The 23,010-nt window shown below is 44.3% G+C and overlaps 3 protein-coding genes across 7 annotated transcripts in view; all 3 read right to left on the bottom strand.

The window, feature by feature from the left end:
* ccdc85cb (coiled-coil domain containing 85C, b) overlaps window positions 1–13,427 on the bottom strand; it is a 32,384-nt gene extending 18,957 nt beyond the window's left edge. For all 5 annotated transcript variants that reach the window (XR_009930899.1, XM_062467075.1, XM_062467076.1 and 2 more), the window contains exon 1: window positions 12,001–13,427. Coding sequence is in view for 4 of the 5 variants with exons in the window: in XM_062467075.1 (XP_062323059.1) it covers window positions 12,001–12,709 (709 nt within the window). In the remaining variant the exon portion in view is untranslated. The remainder of the gene's footprint in view (window positions 1–12,000) is intronic.
* A 215-nt stretch (window positions 13,428–13,642) lies between these two features.
* Window positions 13,643–17,915, bottom strand: LOC134024565 (cholesterol 24-hydroxylase-like). The gene is made up of 15 exons (XM_062467074.1): window positions 17,767–17,915; window positions 17,589–17,666; window positions 17,338–17,419; window positions 16,932–17,002; window positions 16,649–16,735; window positions 16,408–16,546; window positions 16,142–16,255; window positions 15,898–16,060; window positions 15,737–15,802; window positions 15,551–15,623; window positions 15,332–15,416; window positions 14,848–14,958; window positions 14,664–14,752; window positions 14,496–14,562; window positions 13,643–14,387 (listed from the first exon to the last, which is right to left on the bottom strand). The coding sequence occupies exons 1-15, from the start codon at window positions 17,913–17,915 to the stop codon at window positions 14,235–14,237; spliced, it is 1,527 nt and encodes a 508-aa protein (XP_062323058.1). The 3' UTR covers window positions 13,643–14,234.
* A 1,402-nt stretch (window positions 17,916–19,317) lies between these two features.
* katnbl1 (katanin p80 subunit B-like 1) lies at window positions 19,318–22,787 on the bottom strand. The gene is made up of 10 exons (XM_062468382.1): window positions 22,613–22,787; window positions 21,661–21,788; window positions 21,499–21,536; window positions 21,022–21,295; window positions 20,767–20,882; window positions 20,613–20,663; window positions 20,415–20,504; window positions 20,227–20,331; window positions 20,006–20,099; window positions 19,318–19,892 (listed from the first exon to the last, which is right to left on the bottom strand). The coding sequence occupies exons 2-10, from the start codon at window positions 21,775–21,777 to the stop codon at window positions 19,860–19,862; spliced, it is 918 nt and encodes a 305-aa protein (XP_062324366.1). The 5' UTR covers window positions 21,778–21,788; window positions 22,613–22,787; the 3' UTR covers window positions 19,318–19,859.
* Window positions 22,788–23,010: the final 223 nt, after the last annotated feature.

The raw sequence follows: 23,010 nt of genomic DNA, 5'->3' as shown, positions 1-23,010 counted from the left end.
ATGGAGAGAGAGAAGGAGGGCCTCAATCACAATGTTGTAACTAACTGGCTTGAGGATAGGGTTTAGCCATTTTATCTGTTTATTTTTTATTTTTTAATGCGGACCATCCAAGCCCTAATCATCTTACTGTGAAAAGCCCCAGATTAACTGACAGGAACATATGCTATTCCTTTGTCCAGGTTGTTTCTTTCTCTGCTTCTCTCTCTCCCTCCCTCCTTTTCTCTTATGGAACACCTACGCAAGTCTTAATTTTGAATATGTTACATCTTCAAAATGCCTTCAAGAGATCAATTCTGATGTCTATGTTATTAGTGTAACACAAACATCATGTAGTCTCTATCCTTCCAAGAACCTATATTGTACTGTCTCAAGAGAACAGCTCTACATGCCCACTGTGCTGTGGCAAAACTCCTCGTATCCTACCTCCTGTCACCACATGTGGTCTCAGATCAGGGGGTCAGGATCAGGACACACACACACACACACACACAGTGACTTGCATAACTCCCAGCTTCATATCCAGAGCCATAATAGAACGCTATGCTTGCGAGCATACCTTCCAAGTCTCTGTCAACAGGATAGATGCTCTTCAAATTTCCTAACCTTGGAATGGATAAGCGAGGCCACTCCCTGTCACGAGACGATCAACAACACAATATGAGACATTCAGGAATGCACAGATGAGCACACTAGACAGCTAAATTGTAAGGTTTGATTCAATTCCAGGGCATAAACAATTCCCCTGGAATCATTCCACAGACTGAGATAACGAGAGAGAGAGAGACATAGAGACAGATAAAGAGAGAGAGGGGATACTTTTTACTGCGCATCCATTATGAAACAGACTGATGGTAGAAAGCCAATCAATCCTGTTTTTAAACCCTCGGCATGCTAGGAATTTGCTTCCAAAAGATTCCACACAAAGTCCATATACTGCAGGAGCTTCAACTCCAATTGCCAACTAAGTTAGCATATATAGATTAGACTATGACAAGGAAAGCAAGCATGCGTGTGTGTGTGTGTGTCAGCATGAGTAGCCTACATGTGTTTGCATGTAAGTACCAATGAGTGTGTGTGCACATGCAGTTCGTATGTGAGTTGAGGTGTGTGTGAGGATGTATCTAGCAGGAAGTGTGATCAGGGACTCTGAGATGCTGGATGCCCACGCACGTGCACGCGCGCGCACGCACACGCGCGCACGCACACACACACACACACCATGGGCAGTGTTTTTCTGCAGATGGGGCTGAATATTTATCTCTCCATCTCTTAGCCACAGATGGTGGACGAGGGCCCGTTTTTTTTCGACACCTCCTCTCAGCAGCAGCTGTGCCCGCTGGCCCCCTCAGGAGCCACATCGCCACCCCCCTCTCCACACGAGGCCCCAGCTGACGTCTCTGGGCTAACTGACCATCCAAGAACCCCAGACACACACACACACACGCGCACACGCTACCCTGTCGAAAATAGGCCACTAATAAAGACAGCCTGACACCTCTTATTGTATTCTCCAAACGTGTTGTTTTCGACGCTCGGGCTTCGCAGGAAGATCCAGAGAAGGACCGTGTGTTTTCCCTCCATACAGCCACTGGCATGAAGCAGTGAGTACACAGACATTCTTCTCCTGCAAGACTCAACTCGCTCTGAAGTTAAACAAACAAGAGGTAAAGTGGCAGGAGAAATGTGTCAAGTAGAGAGATCAGCAATAACAGGAGAGCATACACCACTACGCAGTGAAACAGAAGAAAAAGCTTTTTAAAAAGTGGAGTATCCTAGCAACAAGCAAGTGTAGCCAGAGCTCTTCGCGACTTGCTCTGCAGTCGATTTCCTCTCTCCCTGTGTGAGATCCTTAACCTTGAGCTTTCTCGTGGCTCTCCTCTCTGCCTCTCAGGCCACTTTCATCCCTCGCTCCGTTCTCACTCTGCTCCCTCGACGGCGCAACTGTAGTATCACAGTCAGCCCCTCTCACTCATGTCAGACTAGTTTGGTGTGCTGGGCTGCTGTCCTCTCTCTGGGTGAGCGAGGGAGCGAGAAACACGTGGGAGGACGTGTGGTGGATGTAAAAGAGTGCCGGGAGAACCTCCAGCTTGCCTCATCTTACAAAGAACCCAAATCCCAGAGCTCCGCTCTTGTTAGAACATCAAACATCCACGGTTTAATGTCTTTAAACATCAATGATTTAATCTATGTACATCTTCTGCTGCCAGTCTCTCTTCTCTTTGTCACATTCAGCTACTGTACAAGCCGGTTTGTTATGTTGACAAACAATGCTGCTGGCTACTAGAGTTGAAACATTCCAGGAATGTTCAGAAGACGGAAAACTTTCCAAAGAGATTTTCTCTTTTCCAAATAAAATAAAGTTCACCGTGACAATACTACACTTCAAATTCAATGTGTAACGAACAGAGATAATCTACAATGATTTCAACTGGGAAATAATATTTGTATATGCAAAATGTTGCTTACAAAATCCCCATGAAAACATTCCCAGAAATCCCTAAAGCTTTCCTGGAACTTTCCACCCATCTGCAACCCCTACTACTGTACTGACACAGCGACAAGCAGGATTGATCTTGGTCACGTTTACCGATCTCCAAAACCCAGGGTAACGACAGCGTTCCAGCTGAGCAGCACTTAGACAGCAGCATCACCCAGGCCAGCTCTTCAGCTGGACCCCCTGGGGGGCAGCACTCATGGATACTCCACTGATACTGACCAGCTCAATACAACTCAGGCCTCGCACTGTTCTCGTTCTGCAGGACAGGTCACCGAGCTGGTCTCCCACCCGCCCCTCACCCTACAGACACATGTATTCATTTACCACAACATGACGTTCAAAAACAATTGTGCGTCGAGAAAGCACAATCAAAAGATGCATACTTCGGTGTTTGAGCGGTTGGAGCCAAGGAATGGAATGTATTTATACCAGACACTTAAATATGAGACAATACACATCTCTATTACAATACTACATGCAGTGTGACATCAACTGCATCATATCTACAGCACAAGATCAACAGGAATGCAGTCAAGTATGTTGTTTATCTGTGAGTCACGCCAGAGGAGGCTTGATCTTCATTAGTCACACACACACACACACACACACACAGATCTAAACGACGACCACTGGGGTTTGCACAGAAAGAAAATGGTGTAAAAAAATAAATAAAAATAAATAAAAATAAAAAACTCATCCATGGATATATTCAAGTTGTCTGATCTTTTTCTTCCTGACTTGACAGCACAGATAAAGGCCTGTCTCTGTCTAGAGATGTTGTCTCTCGTACTCCCGAAACAAAAGACTGATATGTACACTCAATGTGATGCTGTGTCGGAGACCAAAGAAGACCTCTTTCTAATTGGCTGTCAGACGTGCCATCTCCCCTCAGTGTGTGCGAGGCGTGTGAGATGAGCTGTGATGCTTCAAGAAGGGATGAGAGGCAGAGTCCCTCACTTCATCTAAAGCTTAACTAAGCAACAAACCAGATCCTCACCACATCCACACTGTGGAAACTGTGCTCTCCAACATCGAGGCTATGAGGAGCAAAGTTAGATAACATGTCCACCCCTCCCTTCTCTCCTCGCTCTCTCCAGATCTATCTATCCCCAGATAACACTGATTACTGTTTTGTGAGAGTTTCTGGGGCACAGCATTTGCTGTATAAGCATGCAAACCGAGCTGAGCTGCAAACCTGATTGAGCTCTGATGACCAAAGAGGATCGGAGCCACGAGAGACCTACAGCTCTCTCATCTAGAGCCTCCTAGTCTCCATTCTGTCCAAGTACGTGCAGAGAAACGGGATGGTAAAAGTTGAAGCGTCGCTTAACCATTCTGAGGCGCAAGCCTAATTAACCATTCTGAGGCGCAAGCCTAATAAAGAGAAACTCTGTGGCCCCCGTTTGTTCATGTCTAATTCTCTCTACACCTCTCATTCTCTCCCCTAGTTTGTCTCTCCTCCCTCCTCTTTCTCTCTCCCTTTCCCTCCCCAGAGCAGGCCTGGGGTGCTTCCGTGCCCTTGGCTCCTGTGCTTGGTGAGATGATGAGCGGCCTGTAGAAGCTAGCTTAGGGCTGTAATCATTTGGAAAAGCTGCCTTTTCATGATCCTCTCTGCCATTCACGTTATGACTCACTTTCATCTAAGCTCTTTACAATGCACACGCACACTAAATCATCAGAGAATTAAAAAGAAACGGTCCGCGCTCCGTTACTTTAGAAAAAACGACAAATAATAAATGATTTTGATCCTCGTCCTGCCATCTTGAGCTCTGCAGGGTGAGGGGACAGCGACCCTTAATACTGCTGATGTGTTTGTGCTGGAGGACAGCGTTATAGAGGATAACAACCCTGCAAAGCACAAGTGAGAGTGGAGGAAAGCAATCACAAGATCATTCCAACACCACAGATACAGTAGCTGAGGGCCTAAGGAGATCTGTTAGCATTTAGCTGGCCTAGCCTGGCAGCTTTGCACCGGATGGATGTGATGTGGCTGATTTTGGCTGTTCCAGTGTGTGTGTGTGTGTGACTCTTAGTCCAGCTTCGAGCCTTAAAACTTAAAAAGTCGTCTGCCTCGGACCAACTGAAGTGGAAGTGTGGTTCTCCAGTCAGCCACTTGTTGTTGAAAGTTGTTTTGAGACCACTAGAGCAGAGTTTCCAAAGCCTCCACTCTACAGGTGAGGCCACTGTCTCTATCCAACTATTTGAAGGCTCTGCTTTGTTTCCGGTAGTCTGAGAACACGCTCCTCTCTGCAGTCAGGATGGCCTGTCAAAGTTTCAGAGCATGGATGAATGGATGGCCACTTGATTTACTGAACGAGACTTAACCCTTCACTAGGACCCTACTCTCACCCCATGAAGAGGTTACCCTGCCTGTGTCCGCACACTCTCTCGACAGTTTTAATTTGAAGAAAGCTTTTATACTGAATTTACGATCGGTCCAGTAGGGACACAGAGCCGGTGAAGAGGACCCTCCTCCCTTCAGCTTTACATTTAGTCATTTAGCAGACGCTCTTATCCAGAGCTTTGTGTGAAGTATAATACCCAGGACAGATGGCATCCATTCCCAGGGTAGAAGACCACACTGCTGCACTGCTCCTCATTCTCCTGTAGCTTCCTGGACAATCATAGGAAAGACGCAAACCTTCCCCCAAAGAAATAATCCCTGACACATCCAGAACAGAGACTCGATTACTATCATTATTAGTGAAAACCAAGACTAGCATGCCGGACCAAAAAAAAAGAAAAAAAACATATCTTATCCAATTTCCAGTAACACATGTGGAGTTATCAGGAAAACATGTGACAAAGGTTAACTGGGACCAAAACAGAAAGTGTGTTTCCACAGTAACGGAGCACTCCCTCGACTGTGGGGCTCCTCAAGAGGAAACTGCCATTCAGTACAGTTGAGCGAGGTCCGACCCAAACTCATTCACAAACATTTCCTGGAGATGGTGTAACAGTTTCAGGGCTGAACAATTAATTCCAGATGGCTGACTGTTTAGAAACGGCACATTTCCACAACTCTTCTCAGACCAGGAGCAGCCAGGTCGTCATACTTTACATTCCTCTGGCAATGTCATGTGCACCGTAGCTTGTCATAGGTTAGGTAGCTGAGAATAACCTCAGTGTCTGATGGGTTCGAACATGTGACTTCTGTGGGCCATCTGCCTGTACCCAGAGGTCTCCTGAACTCATCCACGCACACAATTGTAAACAGTCCAGGACAAGTGTGACAACACTTGCTAGTGCACCGTTTGTTTTCATTAAAACACACTTTGTCACACTTCATATTTCCATCGCATTCCATTTGTTCATTTAGCAGAGGCTTTTATCCAAAGCGTAGTACAATAACAAAGGACAGCAGCAGATCGAGGATCAGAAGTGCATCATTACAGTATTTTGAGTCAGCCAAGGAACAGTCTGTATTTACTGACCACATCGCAAAGTAACCCCAACACCTTCATCTCTTTGCTTGATTTTCCAAGTCGTCCAACCAAGTGCTCTGTGATCTACCTCATGGCTAGGCCTGAATCATTAGGCTATCCGGCCCACCAGCTCCAGGGCGAGCAGCCCACCTTCCACAGAGGGCAAGGTGACCGCAGCGTAGCGGGGTGTTGCTGATGGTCGGCTTCAGAGCTGCGATATAAGAAAAAGAGCTGACAGGCAGAACCTTCCGGGCCTTCGAGGGACCTGACGAGGACACCTAGAGAAGCAGAGATGCTGACTTCTGGCACCAAGAACACCTGTCCTTTCCCCCCAAAGGTCACCTGAATGTGTGTGTGTGCGTGTTGTGGTATGTGTGTGTGTGCACGGATGCGTGTGTGGGTGTGTGTGTGCGTAGACAGAATCGTATTGCTGAGCCAGAGCTTTGCTGTGGCCAGATTTCTGTCGATTTGCCACCTGGCCCACCTAGCCCACTTCATCAACTCCTCCTCCATGCATTTCATCCATCCCAACACAGAGATCGATGGGGCATGTCTGGTCATTCTGCTAAACTCATCACAAGCAGCGGGTTAACAGAAACCCAAGGGCAGCAGGATAGTCCCTACAGGCAACAGCGAGGCCTACTGCTGCACTTCAGTGTAAACTTCTCGACTCCTGCCTGAATTAAGCCTTAATCAGCCTATAATCAACAGGCTGCTGACCCCTCCAAGGATGACATCACTTAAAACGGGGCAGCGAGCAACTAACCAAACCCTCCCCTCTTCTGTCTTCCACGTGGACCCCTCCCTCCTCCCTCCCCTCCTCCTCTCCCTCCTCTCCCTCCTCCCCCTCCCCCTCCCCCTCCTCCTCCTCCTTCTCCTTCTCCTTCTCCTTCTCCTTCCCCTTCCCCTTCCCCTTCCCCTTCCCCTCCCCCTCCCCCTCCTCCTCCTCCTTCTCCTTCTCCTTCTCCTTCTCCTTCCCCTTCCCCTTCCCCTTCCCCTTCCCCTTCCCCTTCCCCTTCCCCTTCCCCTTCCCCTTCCCCTTCCCCTTCCCCTTCCCCTCCCCCTCCCCCCCTCCCCCTCCCCCCCTCTTTCCTTCTCTCCTCCACTCCCTCCCTCACTCCTTCCCCTCACCTCCCTCCCCCATCCCTCTCCCTCCCTCCCGCTTCACTGGCTCCGAGGCCAGGCGTGTGTGCCATCCACTCGCACCACTGATCATCGTTGTTGCCTAGGCGACCGGCCCAGCCCCTCCAGCCCCTGACCAATGGAGGAAAGGTCTCTCACCCCCTAAGAACACCCATACACGTACACACAGGCCTCCACACGAAACAAGAGAAGAAGAAGTTGTGTGTTAACCAGCACAGTTTCCACCATGCTCGGGTGCTCCTTTTCTATAGTATCATGGAGGATATAATGCAGTGCAGACTCCACCCTAGGCTCTGAGTAGGGCTGGGTCTTTAGACTCATTCTGTCGGATGGCCACTGGGCTGATGGGAATGAATGGACAGTGAATCACACAGCAGGTTCCGGGACAAGGAGAGAGAAAAAAATATTTAGGGAAAAAAGGAATGGAGGGAGGGAAGGAGAGAGCGAGTGAGAGAGAGAGCGAGAGAGACCCACTTCCGCCTTTGTTTATCCAGAAATGTGGGATGTCCTGACTGGCTGGCTTTATTCTGACAACACACAGCTAAGTTCCCCATGGGGTTCTCCATCTCCGCTTTCTATTATGTCTGTTATCGCACGCACGCACGCACACACAGTGTGCTGGAGAAAGCAACCCAGAGACCTTCCTCTCTCACACACACACACCACATGGAAGACAGCACCTTAGCCTCTAATGATTCACTATACCAGAAGCTTTAATCTTGTACAGTAGATATTAGGCTTTCTAAAAAGATACAGGTAAAATAGACTTTTAAAAAATTGCAAAGTAGACCCTAGCTCTGTCTCGGCGAGCTCAGAAGAGCTGGGTTTTGTGAGACTATTCCGATTTATACATCTGGAAACCTGACGTGTCACCAGAATCCAGAATATAGAAACATTCCATTCCAGTTTAGCGCCCATTTTCAGCTCCAAACCCTGCCACACAATGACTGAGAGCTGAGGGGAAAACAACATTGTGATGCTGATTCCCACTTTTTCTTTGAACTGCGAAAGGTAGCCAACACGGTTTACCTTCAAGGTCTTTGTTCGACTGGCTTTGTTTGAAGTTTTTTCTCACGTTCGTCTCAGCATACTACAGAAACTGTGGAGGCTGTTTGGACTGAGCAAAGACAGGTTTTAGAATACAAAGAGCTTCCAAAAGGCTTTGTAGTCAGTTTAAACACTACACATATTTAAGTTATTCTTCTTATACCAACAACCCCAAATAAAGATTTTTTTCATGACATTTTTGTAGTTCTTAAACCGCATCAAAGCCCATTTGATGACAGACAAGCGACAGGGTTTCGATTTGAACGTGTGGTGGATAAGAGGCTCACTCGTGGCCTTTTGTGGACTCGTGTAAAACCTGCTACCCAGGCAAGGCAGCTTTCATTCTAACAGCATTACTACACTATATTACCTCACGCCCTGTGGAGAGGAGGGAGAAGGAAAAGAGGTAGACAAAGACAACATGACTAAGTGACAGATGACATGGTTGTAAATCTGATTAAAAGGCCACACCCTATTGCGTCACTCAAACACACGCTCTCTCTCCTACCCTTACCTTCCCTGCCACCTCTCTTTTTTGGGCAAGGCCATATAAGGATTCAATTGAAATGTTACAGTTTGAACTGCCAGTTTAAAAAGACATTTGGATTATTGAGGCTCATCTGTAACAAGTTTCTTTACAGTTTGCTGTCAGTCTCCAGTCAGTGTCTGGAACTGAATGATGAATCACACGCTAGGATACAGAGGAGAATGACACAGTAAAACCACACTTCAGAGCTTCTTTGGACATATTTGCCTTCATTTAGGAGTCAGATGGCTGAGCGGTTAGGGAATCGGGCTATTAATCAGAAAGTTGCCGGTTCGATTCCCAGCCGTGCAAAATGACATTGTGTCCTTGGGCAAGGCACTTCACCCTACTTGCCTCAGGGTAATGTCCCTGTACTTACTGTAAGTCGCTCTGGATAAGAGCGTCTGCTAAATGACTAAATGTAATGTAAACGTAAATTTCACTACAAACCTACGTTCTACTGTGAGACTCAAACTCCTTTTTAAGAAACCTCTCATTCTCAGACGGCCATGGCTTCATTCAGAGGACGTCCACATGCCTAGGATGACAAGGCAACTCCTTGGTAACCAGGTCTGAAAGGCATTATGGGAGAGGGGTGGAAGAGACAAAAAGGGCACTAAGGGTAATTTATCAGTGTCTACGGACTTCTGTTTTAATTTAAGACCCTCTACTACAGGGACTTAATTCTAAAAGACACACACACACACAAGCCTGTGGGACGGATCAAGCTGTGAAAGTTTAACTGCTGCTATGGAGACCAGAGTCATGGGCTTAAGTCATCAATAAGTAAATACAGACCGGACGATAAACAGATGTGGCGATCCTGTATCCAACACCAGACCAGACACCGAGCAGTTTAACCCTCGTGCTGCCTTCGGGTCACATGACCCAAAGGTTCACAACGAACCATCGTTGTGTTTACCCAATTTCACCCAATACAAAAACAAATAAAAATAATTTTCTTTTAACCATTGCAATGTGGGGGGTCTGAGACAGCCCGACAGTTAAAAGAAAATGCTTCACTTTGTTTTTGTATGAGGTAAATTTGTCGCAATACGACAGTGGGTCACAATGACTGATGGGTCAGAATGACCCGAAGATAACACAAGGGTTAAATTCATACTGAAACTTTAGTCCCACTCCCATTTTCTGGTTAGCCACTCCCTCCCCCCCCCCCCCCTCCTCCTCTTTCCTCTCTTCATGACACTACCCACCAAGCCTCTGGAAGCCCTTTTGTTTGACTTTCCATCTTGCACCCCTCTCCCCCAACCCCCTTTCTTCACGAACATGGGGAGCCAATCATAGAGTTTCTAGGGGGTGAGGTAGTGCTTCTGACGGTTTGAGAGAGAGAGATGAGAAAAGAGAGATCATTTCAAATCGGGCAGCCAGCGGAAGGTATCTAATCTCAAGCCAGTGATTGGACTCAATCTATTTAACACTAACCTGTCATCATTCCCTGAACACACACATTCACCACTGTAGCCCTCTGGTGCTGAACCAGATGCTGCTCATTTAGCACCTCGGGCGCAGTTTTAGTGTTTGTCTGCTAAGCACTCGGGGGAGGTGGGGCATTGACAGTTGGGGGCCCAGGCTGAAGTGCCTGTTGAGCTCACTCTGCAGCCTGTGGCCTCAGACTAGCCTAGCTACTCCCCTTAGACCTCCAGCAACATCTCTCCACATTAGTCAGCCAATTCAACTAGACGATTCAACCATACGATTCAACCACACTGGTTGTTGTTTGAAAAGGCTCCTGCATCCATCCGGAGAGATAATAAACTGTTTGGACTGTGGGCTGCAGGTCAGTTGTAGTGGTAGACAGGACTCGTCTATGCCCAGCAGCTATATATTTAACCCTTGTGTTCTCTTCGGGTCATTCTGACCCATCAGTCATTGTTACCCACCGTCGTATTACGACAACTTTACTGCATACAAAAACAAAGTGAAGCATTTTCTTTTAACCATCGGGCTGTCTCAGACCCCCCACATTGTGAAGGTTAAAAGAAAATTATTTTTATTTGTTTTTGTATTGGGTAAAAACAACGGTGGTTCGTTATGAACCTTTGGGTCATGTGACCCGAAGGCAGCACAAGGGTTAAATATAACTTGACGTAGGCTGTAGACTGAGCCATATAACAATAATGTAAAGTTTCAGCAGACTCTTTTATCCAAGCGATATATAGGGGGGATTTTAACCTGCAACCTCTTGATCTCCAATCAAATGCCCTAACCACTGAGTATGTCTAGCATGGCATGGTATTGTATTACAACAAACTACAGTTCCTGGGTCACACAAGGTCATTACTCCTTGCCAAACACCAGCTTAGAGAGGTGTTACAGACACAGTATCGTTGTGTTACGTAACTGTCGCACAAATGTGGCCAAAGACCACGTCGCAGGTACAGATTAAGCCGTTTGTTCCCCATCCAGGCTGCCTCTAGGGTTCCAACAATGCAGTTCCTGGAATCTCCAAGCTGACACCAGATGTGAAATCTTACCTCCCATGCTCTGAACTTTAGCATGTGCACCAGTGTGTGTCTGTTATTGTGGTTACGTTATTATAAGAAAGCCTGAAGGTTTTCAGTTTGTGTGACTGCACAAAACAAAACATTGAGTTATTGGTGTGCTCAGCTAAAACAAGGGTTATCAAATATCAGCATCCCGTTTAGAGTTTCATCCTAGACTTTCTGCTTAGCTGAGCATTCAGGTCTTTAAACTGTGGACTTGATTTGAATGGTCAATACGGTCAATGCATTTCAAATGTCCTCAGGCAGGTTTGAGAGTGCTCCTAGACAGCCAAAGACAACAACAAGAAGCTCAGTGAATGCCACCTCAAATCTATATTTGAACCGTAAAGGTAAGAGCCAAGGCACTATTGACCTACTTCAATAAACATTTGCCTAATTGGTCAGTTGTGGGACAGATGAGGCCACTCAGCATCCTCAATGTTTGTATGTGAATGTGTCATAAACCAGGATGATCTTAAACTCTTTGGCAGTGTTAATCCTTACTGTTGACACATATGGCATGGTCAATCTGTCACTCACATCACGCTGTTACACTCAACCCCATCTGGACATCCACTTATCATGCATTTAAGAAAACAAAACCAACCTAGTGTGGGAACTTTGATTGAAAAATGTTGTCCAGAAAGGTGTGTACAAAAGTTTTAAATTCAACTTGAGTAGGATTTGGAAAGTCAGGGCAGTATGTGAATCTTAGGAAACTGATAATAAGCTTAAACTTTATGAAGCCCTGTTTTCATAGGTGTGGGCAACATGAAAAGGGGAATAAAGTCAGTCTAAACTGGAGTGTAGTCTGTCAGCTAAAAAGTGTTGGCATGGACGGACATTGTGTGAACTTACCATTCAGTCCATTTGGGATGCTCCTGTGATGATGAGCTGCCGACAGGTCATCCACGGACCTCAGCACGGTGCTGGTGACCAGCTTGCCCTCATTAGGCTTGTGCACGTGGTTGTGGTGGTCTGGACTGCCGGCACTCCCGGTGCTGGACGTGCTACTCCCGTCCCCGACATCCCTAACTGTCCCTGACACCCCGTTGAGGTTGGTAAGACTGGACTGACTGTCTATGGAGCTCCGGGATCCGGCACCGTTCCTCTCCTCGTCCAGCATGAAGATGATTTCTTTCAGGTCCGAATTCTCTCTTATCACTGTTTCTTGGTTGGCCTCCAGTTCTTTCAGCTTCATCATGTAGGTACCCACTTCCTTCCACACAGAGCTTGCTGTGTAGCGACCGAACCGCTGCCATTCCCGGGAAAGCTTCTTGCCTTTCTGTCGGTCATCGTCCAAGAAACAGCAGAGTTCCCGGAGCTCGTGATTATCGTCCTGAAGCTTCTGGTTGATCTCCTTCAGATTCCGGATTTCGTGGAGGTGCACCTGCAGCCTCCGGTTAACATCTTTCATCATGTTCCCATGCTCTATCATCAAGTTCATTTTCTCGCCGTCCACCCTCCGTAGCCTCCTTACCAACTCATCCTTGCTGCATCGCACCAGTTCCTCGTCCGAGAGCTTGCTCAAGTCATCATTGAGTCCCTCCGATACATTCTTTGCCATTTTCTGTTTATGTATCTCCTCACGGCGCGTTTACCAATGTGTTAGATTTTCAGAAAATCCTCAGCTAACCAACCCTTAATTGCGTAATTGTATTAAAATGTGAACACATTATAAGATGATAAACTATGACATATCACAGTGAGAGGTTTAATAACTCAAATGAACGCTGAGACGTAGGCGACCCTCGGCTTCTATAGGTTATGGCAAGCGTGCAATGGACAAACTGCACACACCCACACTTGCCTTTAAAGCGAACCCTCCCTTGCCTTCATAAACGTTAGCTGGTTTAACCATAAGTACTACCATTTACATAGTGATAAAATTAAAGGAGTACCGTTTTCTATCAAATATAGCCTATATCTAATATGATCCCGCTGAAATCACTCGCTCCCACTGAATTATTCCGCGTTCCGCTGCATGTGCGTAAAATCCTTGGTGTTCTATGCACATTCCTCTGTAGTAAAAATGAAAAAAAAACGAAATGGATGATGTCGATAACTTGTGTTCAAAATAAAATGCCTATATTGCGCCCGCAAGAATGTTTCTCGTCTAGAAACAAACGAAGGTCTGTAGCAACATTGACGCTCTTCTCGAATGATAATCCGATCTCTCCTCGAAGTGGACTGGTTAACAGTGAATGGATCTCAATCCCTCCCCAGCTTGGAATGAGCGGTGTCGTCCCCGAGTCCTACAACCAAACACTCCGGTTTGAAATATTACAGGATTTCGGTCAAGGCAGCCAATCAAGAAAGAGGACAACAGGGTTTGCAGGTAGATAAGAAACAGTAGTCTCTAGGGGAAAACACGAGCTCTAACACACAAAATGAAATACTATCACCGTCGTATGGAAGGGCCTGATTATAATAACTGGAAAATAGATTAAAACAAAAAAATACGTAGCTACCAATAAAATCTATAATTTAAGTACAGCAATTTATTAGGCCTGCAGAAACAAACTGATTACATTCTGAACAAGATTTAGATTATGGTTGTTAACAGATAAGTTCACTAACAAATGACTGTACTTCGATAAATGTAGACCATTTCATCCACATGATTTAAAATAATCTATATGCAATTCTTCATTGACCCAATTCAATCAGCATCAAACATTAAACAGTGCGAATGAGGAAAGACAAGTGTTTTTTCTTTTTTTTTTCGGGAAAAACAAAAACTGCATTTACCCCCTCCCCCCGAAGTTAAATGATAGATCCCAATCGATCAACAGGTGTCAAATTGACACCCAAAGTAGTTGAACGAGAGCAAAAACCAAAAAAGTGAAATACAATTTCAAGGGCACAGCGGCACCGTGTGGTAATATGTTAAACTACATGAAATAGTAGATTTACACTGTATGTAATACGTATGACGTATTGTAGATAATATCAAAACATGTTAATTTGCTTGCTAATTTCGAATACATTATATTACCTGGAATATATGCATATATAATCATATATACATATCAATATTATGATTAACTTAATTAACTTTTTTATTTTAGATTATGAAAGACATGTAGACTTCAGGAGGTGTATGTTTGCCTGTGTTTAATGGTGCACATCACTCCACTCTTAGGCCTCAGTGTGCCTGTGTCGAGGATGTCAAAGGACTGCCCAGGAACCAGACTGAAGTCAAACCTCTGAAGCAGTTTGGCCAGCACAACCTTGGCCTCCATCTACATACACAAACACACATTCACTGTAAGAGATCAAGAGACCTTATCAGTGTATGTTTGTGTGTGAGTGCAGTGAGTGTGAGAGAGTTTGTGTGTGTGTGTCCACACCTGTGCAAAGTTTTGTCCCAGGCAAGATCGCGGTCCAAGGGCAAAAGGATAGTAGCAGTAGTATGGTCTAGGAAAAACATTACACATCAAAACATGGTTATGCTCTTGTTAGCAGCATTGTAGTCATCTCACATCCTAAATACGGAAAGTTCCAGATGAGTCACCTACTTGACAGCGTCCGGGTGAAACCTATCTGGGTCAAAAGTCAGCGGGTCCTTAAAGAATTTATCCAGCCTTCCACTGACATAGGAACTGAACTGTGACAAGACAAGACATGTTCAACGGTAACACCCGAGGCCTCAATTTTGGCAATGACTCAAACCAGAGCTGTGTCAGCGTGGAAGTAACTCACGAGGCAGGAGACTCCTGCAGGTATCCGGACACCGCTGATGACCATGTCCTCTGCCAGCCAGCGAGACGTACCTGGAGCCGTGGGATACAACCTCAGGGTCTCCTTCAACACCTGAGCCACCAGGAGACAAAACCATCTTCAAGAAATACACTAAAGACATGTACATGAATCATATCAGGGGCGAAGGTTTGTTTTCAAATGTGGGTGGGACAGCTTTTTTTATATAACTGAGGATGCGGCTGTTAAATATAGTTTTCTTGGTAAAAAGTTGGAGGGCAGACATTCCGTTTTCAAAACATGATGACAATGAAACCTACACTTCTGAATCATTTTACATCCAAAGCATTGGAGAATGTATCTACCTATCAGAAGTCACTATAAAACACTGATGATGATGATTGGACAATAACATTAGATTCTAGGACTTTGCCCGTGACTATATATATATATTTGTTTTTACAGGTAGGCTATTCGACTGGCATACCTGCGATAAGTAACCCATTTTCCCCAGATCATCATAGCTGATCTCCTGCTTCATCCCAAGGACCTCATCCACTTCCCTCTTCACCCTGGAGAATACACACTGTTTTGTTAATATAAGATTAATACATTTAGGATACATTGACACATAGACTGCTTGTGTAAATACTACTATGTGCAGTATAAATAGTACAGTCTGTGTGCAAGGCCTTCTTTTGCTCACTGCGCTAATATATCTGGAAGCCGTGCCAGTTCCATAATGGCAAAAGAAATTTGATTGGCTGTTGTTTCTTGGCCTATAAACCGGAAACGAACATAAATGTGACACTAGTGAAAATACATTCAAATTCTGCTATTTAAAAAGTCAGTCCATAAACAGTGTAGAAGAGTTGAATATAGAGTATCCCACCCGCGATGAAGAACGTCACAAAGTTGTCCAGCATCTGTTCCTCATCCTCTTTATCCATGTGTTCCTCTGAGAGGACAGATACACACACACAAAGTCGTTTACACACAGAGTGAGTATTGTACGTCTGTCTGTTCTAATTTCAATGTCATGCGTTTGAGGACCTTTGTTGGCTGCTTTGATGATCTTTGTGAGGATGTCTTTAGGAACATCTTCTCCACTCTGAATAGCCTTCTTCCTCTCGTTAACCCACTTAGCACCAGTGTTTCTCAACAGCTGAATGGCCTCCTTCACCTCACGGACACATTTCTTGTTCTTTGGGTTATACTGAAAAAGTGTTGCAATAACTTGTTAGTAGTAAGCATCACTGATCTATACGTCATTAATTAGTTGGTTGATTACTTTTACCTGGAAGGTGACATCTCTCACGTGATGCATCAACCCTTTCAGACACAACAGTATGGCATTAGGGAAAGGGGAGTCACTATGGTTCAGCAAATCCAAATCTACTCCAAATGCCACCTACAATTGACAAAACAATAGAACGTGTTCCAGCGTTGTGAAAATTATAGGATTTAGAGAGCATGTTGACACTGCTTTAGTTTTGATATCCGTTACATTAAAACGGGAACATCACAATCTTTTTGATCCAAGTTCAACTGGGATTATGTTACCTTGGCGATGACATCCATAGTGACACTGTTGACCAAACGGTGCATGTGTGCGTCCGTCTTGCTGTCTGCCAGCATTCCCAGTTTGTCCATCAGTCTCTCGGCCATCTCGTTGAAGGTACCCATGAGGCCCCTCAGGTACCTGACAATGACAAGCAGTGAAGATGTCACAGGGCTGAAATGTACATGTGAGGACCTCCATTTTTGTAGTTTTTTTTCTGTGTCTGCTGGAGATGAAGCTCACAGGCTGCTGAAAGCAGGGTCCATGATACGCCGTTGTTTGTACCAATGATCATCAGTCTGGGCGGTGACAAGGCCATTTCCTAGGAACCTAAGAGGAGGAAGGGAGAGACCAAGGGAGGGGGGAAAATGAGTGTGTGTGTGTGTGTGTGGGGGGGGGGGTGATAACTGGCAGGATTACATTCCAAACATGCAACACACAATTGTGTGAAGAAGTAGAGTATGTCTGGCTAATACAGGACTGTATCAATGAAAAGATGGATAGAGCAGTAGAAGACATCTGTCACCTTCGTCCAAACAAGCTGAACATACGCTTGTAGACTGGGTCTTTGAGGCATTTATGAGACATCAGCAACTCCTGTTAAGACAATACAAGGTGTGCATTTAAATGACAGAAGAAAACTAAATTAACAGAGAGGAATTATTTTCTGTAATTTGATCCACTGTTTTGCTGGAAGTTTTGGTAGATCTGAAACCACTGCAGTTCTGGTGTTAACTAAGTAGCCTACTGCATACATCTTCATCATGTATTGATGGAAGGGGGTGGGAAATACCGCTTGATGTAAAAAAATAAAATAATAATTGACTCAGAAATTGAGTTGAGTCACCTTATCAGGGATAAGCATAAAACGGATTTCAGGAGTACATTTGCTCTTCTTATTGCACAATGTATAACACAATACTAGATTTTACCTTTGTGGCCTCTGGACAAGAGACGGAAATAATAACCAGATGCAGGCCATTAATCCGGTACACAGGTCCATATTCTTCAGCCCTGTTGGATACTGCATGATTAGTGCAACTAATAACTCACATTAACTAATTAACTAATACTAACTAATAGAAAATAAGAGAGGATGGGATGGGTATAGCTCAGAGGTTAGAGCACTACTTGACTGCAGATCAAGGAGTTGCAGGTTGAAATCAAGTACAAAGATCATCACCATTGGAGGAATAGATCGTGTGAAACTCGTTCCTCACGCATCGCCTTCAGGAGAATGGATGTGTGTCCAAACAGAAAACTGGAGGAAAGAATTAGTAGTTGAACTGACCCTGTATGTTGCAGTAGACCTCGTAATCAAGAGCAACACTACTGGGTGTAAGCCTGCCTTGCATATTCACCTCACTCGTGGCGGCCCAGGTATATGATCGTATTTCCAGTGTGTATACTTAACATACAAACAGTAACCGATAAATGCAATGCAGCATAAACCAAACATATACGAAAGAACGTAAAAGGAGGAACGTGCAATCAAATTCAACAATGCCATGTTCTTGATAGCTTTATAACGAAGCGTCTGTCGCTCTTCGTGGATAATTTGATAGTGCACTTTACTTACTTCAATGTCTAGACTGTTAGACTTTGTGTTGATACAATTTCCCGGATGTTGCCTGTTCATCTCGGTTTAATCATGAGTCTCACTTTTTATGCAAGTTGCGCACTGATCTTGTAAACAAGGGGTTGCTGACATTCTGTGCTGACCCATTTATTTGACAAATAAAACTGCAGAAATAATGTGAAAAGGCAGTATTTTGTTATGCAGAAAGGCACAACAAACGTAAGTTAGTCTACAAAGCTGTGGAGCAAGGCAGAAGGCAACAAGAAACGCAGTGTCGTGTTTTGTGTGAAAACAGTTTTGAAAAAAGTTTTGAAAGGTTGAAACAATATTTTCGAAGAAAGGGTTTGAAAAAAAGTTTCGAAAGGTATAAAAATGTTTTTCGAAAGAAGTTTTGATTTTTTTTTTTGCATAATTGATGAATAGGCTACTTGATGAAGACTACTGTAGGCTACTCTACTATACTCTACTGTACTCTGATCTGCGCTGCTTTACTGTTTTAGTCTTCTCTGTTCTCATCTCCACAAACCTCCTCTCTCCTATCGTCTCCTTTCACTTCACGTGTGAAAAAACGTTTAGAAAGGTTAAATATTTTCTAATAAAGGTTTCGATTTTTTTGTGAAAGGTTTACATCTTTTGAACTAAAACATTTGAGATTTTGAAAGGTTTAAAACATGGCCTTCATCTACAGGCAAAAACACACACACACAGGCTACACAATAGATCAGTGACCTTGGCCGCGTTTCCCAGATTCGTTCCCAGGAGCGTTCTAGAGCGCTCTTAGAAAGCTCCTAAGAAGCTCTTAGCGTTAAGAGCTTCTTAACGAATCTGGGAAACGCGGCCCTTATCTGTGTGCATCTTCACCTGTACCATGTTTTGTCCCGGGCAAGATCATTTCTAGGATGAAATGACCCAGCAGTACCTATAGGAAAAATATTGTTAGCATCAGTAATAGACTGAAGATGGAAAGTTCTAGAAGGGTCACCTACCTACTTGGCAGAATCTGGGGGATAAATATCTGGGACAAAAGTGAACGGGTCCTGATAAAAAAAACTTTATCAAGCTACCAGAAAATATTCAGATGCCTGGTGAACATCTCTGAAGTTAACTCACAATGACCAGCAGAGGTCAGTAGTCACAAAATATAATATGAATACATAGCATAGGCCTACATTGAAGAGTAGACGTTCCTAGTATTTACAACCCTACCCCCTACTCTGCATCCAAAATCAATCCTTCAGAAAAAGTTTATAATCAAAACTGGTTAACCACACATTTGCACCCATTTCTGTAGTATTAATGGCCTTTATGGGATATCTTTACTCAAAAATCTATCCAGATTTTGGAATTTTTATTTTCAAGGTGATTAAAATAATCAATGTATTTACATTGCACAGTCAAACATCATTCACAAACAGGCAAAAAACTGGAGGCGCTAATAACTTAAGACTGCAGTAAGTTTCAAGTTAATGATTCAGGAAACAAGTGAAAAACAAGTGAAAATCAAGGGGGCCTTCGCTGTAACCACAGGTGTAGTTGCACACCGAGGCAAGCAAGAGTGCTGTGTTGAAACGGAGCTTGGCACGTGATGAAACGGCCTGGAAGCAGTCTCACGGAGATAGTGTGTGCCCCTTGAAAACGACGATCCACTTCAATGTGAAGCAGTCATTCCTGGTGTGCCGAAAGGCTCCCATGTCCTTCAAAACTGTTGATTGAAACCATGTCTGAATAGCTCAGTTCGTCAATCCCAACAGGACACAGGTTTCCAGTGGAGCATAGACCACTTTTGAGTCAGTTTCTCTGGCTTCCAAATCGAAGTCAAACCATACTCTGTCCGGCAGTAGTGGTACCCCCCTCTTCAGTGCTAGACAGGACATGTCAGTGAAGCTGTGATAGGTAGGACTCTATGGTCTGTAAATAAAAACAATGAAGATCAGAGAGGGTGACAAAGGGTGAGATATGAATCTGCATAAACATGCTAATAATAAGCAAATAATCTGCAACATGAAACTGCAGCAGTCCACCTTTGCCATCTCTCCTGTAGTTCCTGGAACTGAACTTAGCTGGGTTCCATCCTCCCAACATTCTTTCAGCTGCTGCCTCATGGCTTGAAGGTTCCTGCAATGATGTAAGCGCAATGACAATAACAACAAGTTATCATACAAATCCTTTTCACCTGATGAATATGTAGGCTTGGCAAAGCAGAAAAGTAGACAAGTGTATCAAATGCATAGCAAGTGCATACTTGTCTTCTGAGAAGCTGTCCTTCAGCGTAATGCCATTCGCAGAGAGTTCTGGCCACCACTTTTTGATTACAGATTGCACCCAGTGCAAACCCACAATCAAGTGTCTGGAAAAGGATTACATTAAATATCAGAGTTTAGTATCAAGGCAGATGAAGAATTAACACGAGTGTGGTGTTTTTCAGCTTACTCTTCATGTTTGCTGGCGAGGATTGTTTTCACTTGTGGTAGTAGGTCTACACAGCAGCCAAGTGAAATGCATGGTGTGTCACTCTGAAGGCTGAAGGAAGGAAAAATGACAGTGCTTAGTGGCCATGAGACGCTTAATGTCCCTTTTGAAATATTTTTTTAATAAAGAATCAAAACAAGTACATAGACTGATGCTCACTTTTTTGTTATAACGGGTAGACAATCAAGAAGCACCCCAGTATCTTGAATTCTGTTAAATGAAAAACAACACACAGACACAGCAAGGTAGGACAATATTAATTTCTGATCATTGTACAACTGGATACAACAAACAGAAAAAAAAGTGGAATTACCTGATCAGGTATGCCACAAGTTCACTGGTATTTCGACGCCAAAGTGTCAGCGCTACATTAAGTCGTAGATTCCTTCCAAACAACACGTGCGTCATAGCTTCATGGTCTTTCGATAACTATCAAAACAGCAGAAAGATGCTTAGAAAATTAGGACATGAAAATGATCCGATACAATTCTTTTCACCCCGTAAGAAAACAATACGAATTCCATCCGAGTCAAGGCCCGGACCTTCCCTGAGGAGGGAGAGAGTTTACCTCAGCAAAGTAATCGCCGCACTTGGAGCCGGGCTCAGTCATCTTGGAGGCCTCTGCAGAGTTCACAGGGAACCCGCAGTTGTCATTGTAGTGTACATCTCCCTCAATGTCTTCACTTATCAGCTCATTCTCCTTGTTGGCCATGTCACAGGCCAAGCCCGCGCGGGGCACCCTGCGCAACACCACCGAGCTCAACACCGCTTGGCGGGCCTTCCTCTTGCACACCGAAACTCGCTTCACTTTGCCAGGAATGTGGACGTGTGTCAATGTGAATCTGCCGTGAGAGAGGGGGGGGGACAACAGAGACTGGGTGAAGGGGCAGAGGTGTGAGGGTCCAGATAGTTACGGTTAGAAGACAGACATGGTGATTGTTGGCATGGAAAGATGCGTCGGTGGTCCAATGAGTCACAGCATCTCAGCTGGGGATGCAGAGAATGCGTTAGATGAAAAGCCGTGTGGACGTGAGCCTTAACTCACCTGTCTTTATCTATATCTTCCTTATTATAATAATCCACCTAAAACAAAAGGATAAGCGATAAAAGCACTCCTAGTGTTTTCATAAACTGTTAACCGTAGTTTGACACTTTTTTTGTTGTATTGTGCTAAGGGAAAAAGGTCTGTTCCTCCAGACCCACCCACCTTCTTCATGGTCTCTTCAGTAACAGAAAGTAGATTGGGCATACACGGAGCATGAGGCATGGCTTGGCTGAGCCTGTCGAACTTCCTCTTTTGCCCATCCTGATTTCCAGTGGCCATAGTTAAGATACCTTGAACAAAACAAAACATTTCTTTTACATCGATAGGTTATACAATTCAGATGTGTGGCCAACCTGAAGCTGGCTAACTTGACTAATATACTGAGTAGACCAGTAAAAGCAACAATGACAAACATAATGGTGATCTGAGTGCTGCAACTGCCTCCACGTAGCCTTGTTGTCACAACAGTCATGTTCCAAGCCTGGTGCATATGAAGTACTGTAGCGAGCTAGCTATAGGCAGGGCACACCCAACCATCTTATTAAGTTAGCAAGTGGCCTGGCTCTACTCTAGCAGGGGCTAAATAGCGTTGTTTTTTTTATCTGCATTCAATGCTAAACAAGATAATGGTAATGTCAACCAAATACGTTTCTCATAATACCGTAGATCGGTGCCAGGTTCTGTCCATTTAGCATACTACAAACGCTATCTCCAGTCCGAGTAGTGTAACTAGAGCTAGCTGGCTAACTAGCTTGTAGTCAGCTGCTGCGTACGTAGAGTTAGCTAGCTATCATCGTTGGATGGCACTAATAATTTTTTGACTATGAAAGCAGACGGATGGCCTTCATAGCTTGCCCGTTTGATATGTGATTAATTACGGGCAACCAAAACAATGTCAAATTATAACTAGTTATCCAACTAGTCCGATAGAGTAAAGCGAGGTTAAACTATCTAGCTGACGTTAGCTAGCTAGCTTGCTTGGGAATTTTCAGGAAACATATGGCTTGTTTGCGTGCTAGATTAGCAAGCTAACTTTCTAACACCTAGTAGCTAGCTAGTTCAATAAAACTAGCCAACTACAAATGATAATGTTAAAGATATTTGGTTTACTAACCGTCACATTTTGCGAAGTGTCTTTCAATTCCCTAAACGTGAATGTCCATTTGATGATGACTCAGAAGTTATCTGTCTCTAAACTCCCAGCTAACTTGCAGATGTCTTTGCTAACAATCTAGCCAGAGACAGCTTTTGCCATTCAAATGAATACACATCACTTGCAAGGATTGTGGGATTGATATCAGCAAAGGAAATATATTTACTGACATCTAGTGGTTGAAATATAATACTACGACGAAGACTGTGCTGGGCCTAACCAATCACAAAATAATTCAGTCAATCATTAAAAAAAGAACACCCATTCACTCAGAAAATGCTTGTTGCCTTTACTGTATAAAGGGTTTATTTATTCTTATCACATAACCCATACACGTCTATAAAATTGTAAAATTGGAT

Source organism: Osmerus eperlanus, chromosome 8 (assembly GCF_963692335.1).
Source record: "Osmerus eperlanus chromosome 8, fOsmEpe2.1, whole genome shotgun sequence".
NCBI classification, from domain to species: Eukaryota; Metazoa; Chordata; class Actinopteri; order Osmeriformes; family Osmeridae; genus Osmerus; species Osmerus eperlanus.
This window is presented reverse-complemented; position numbering and strand designations above follow the sequence as displayed.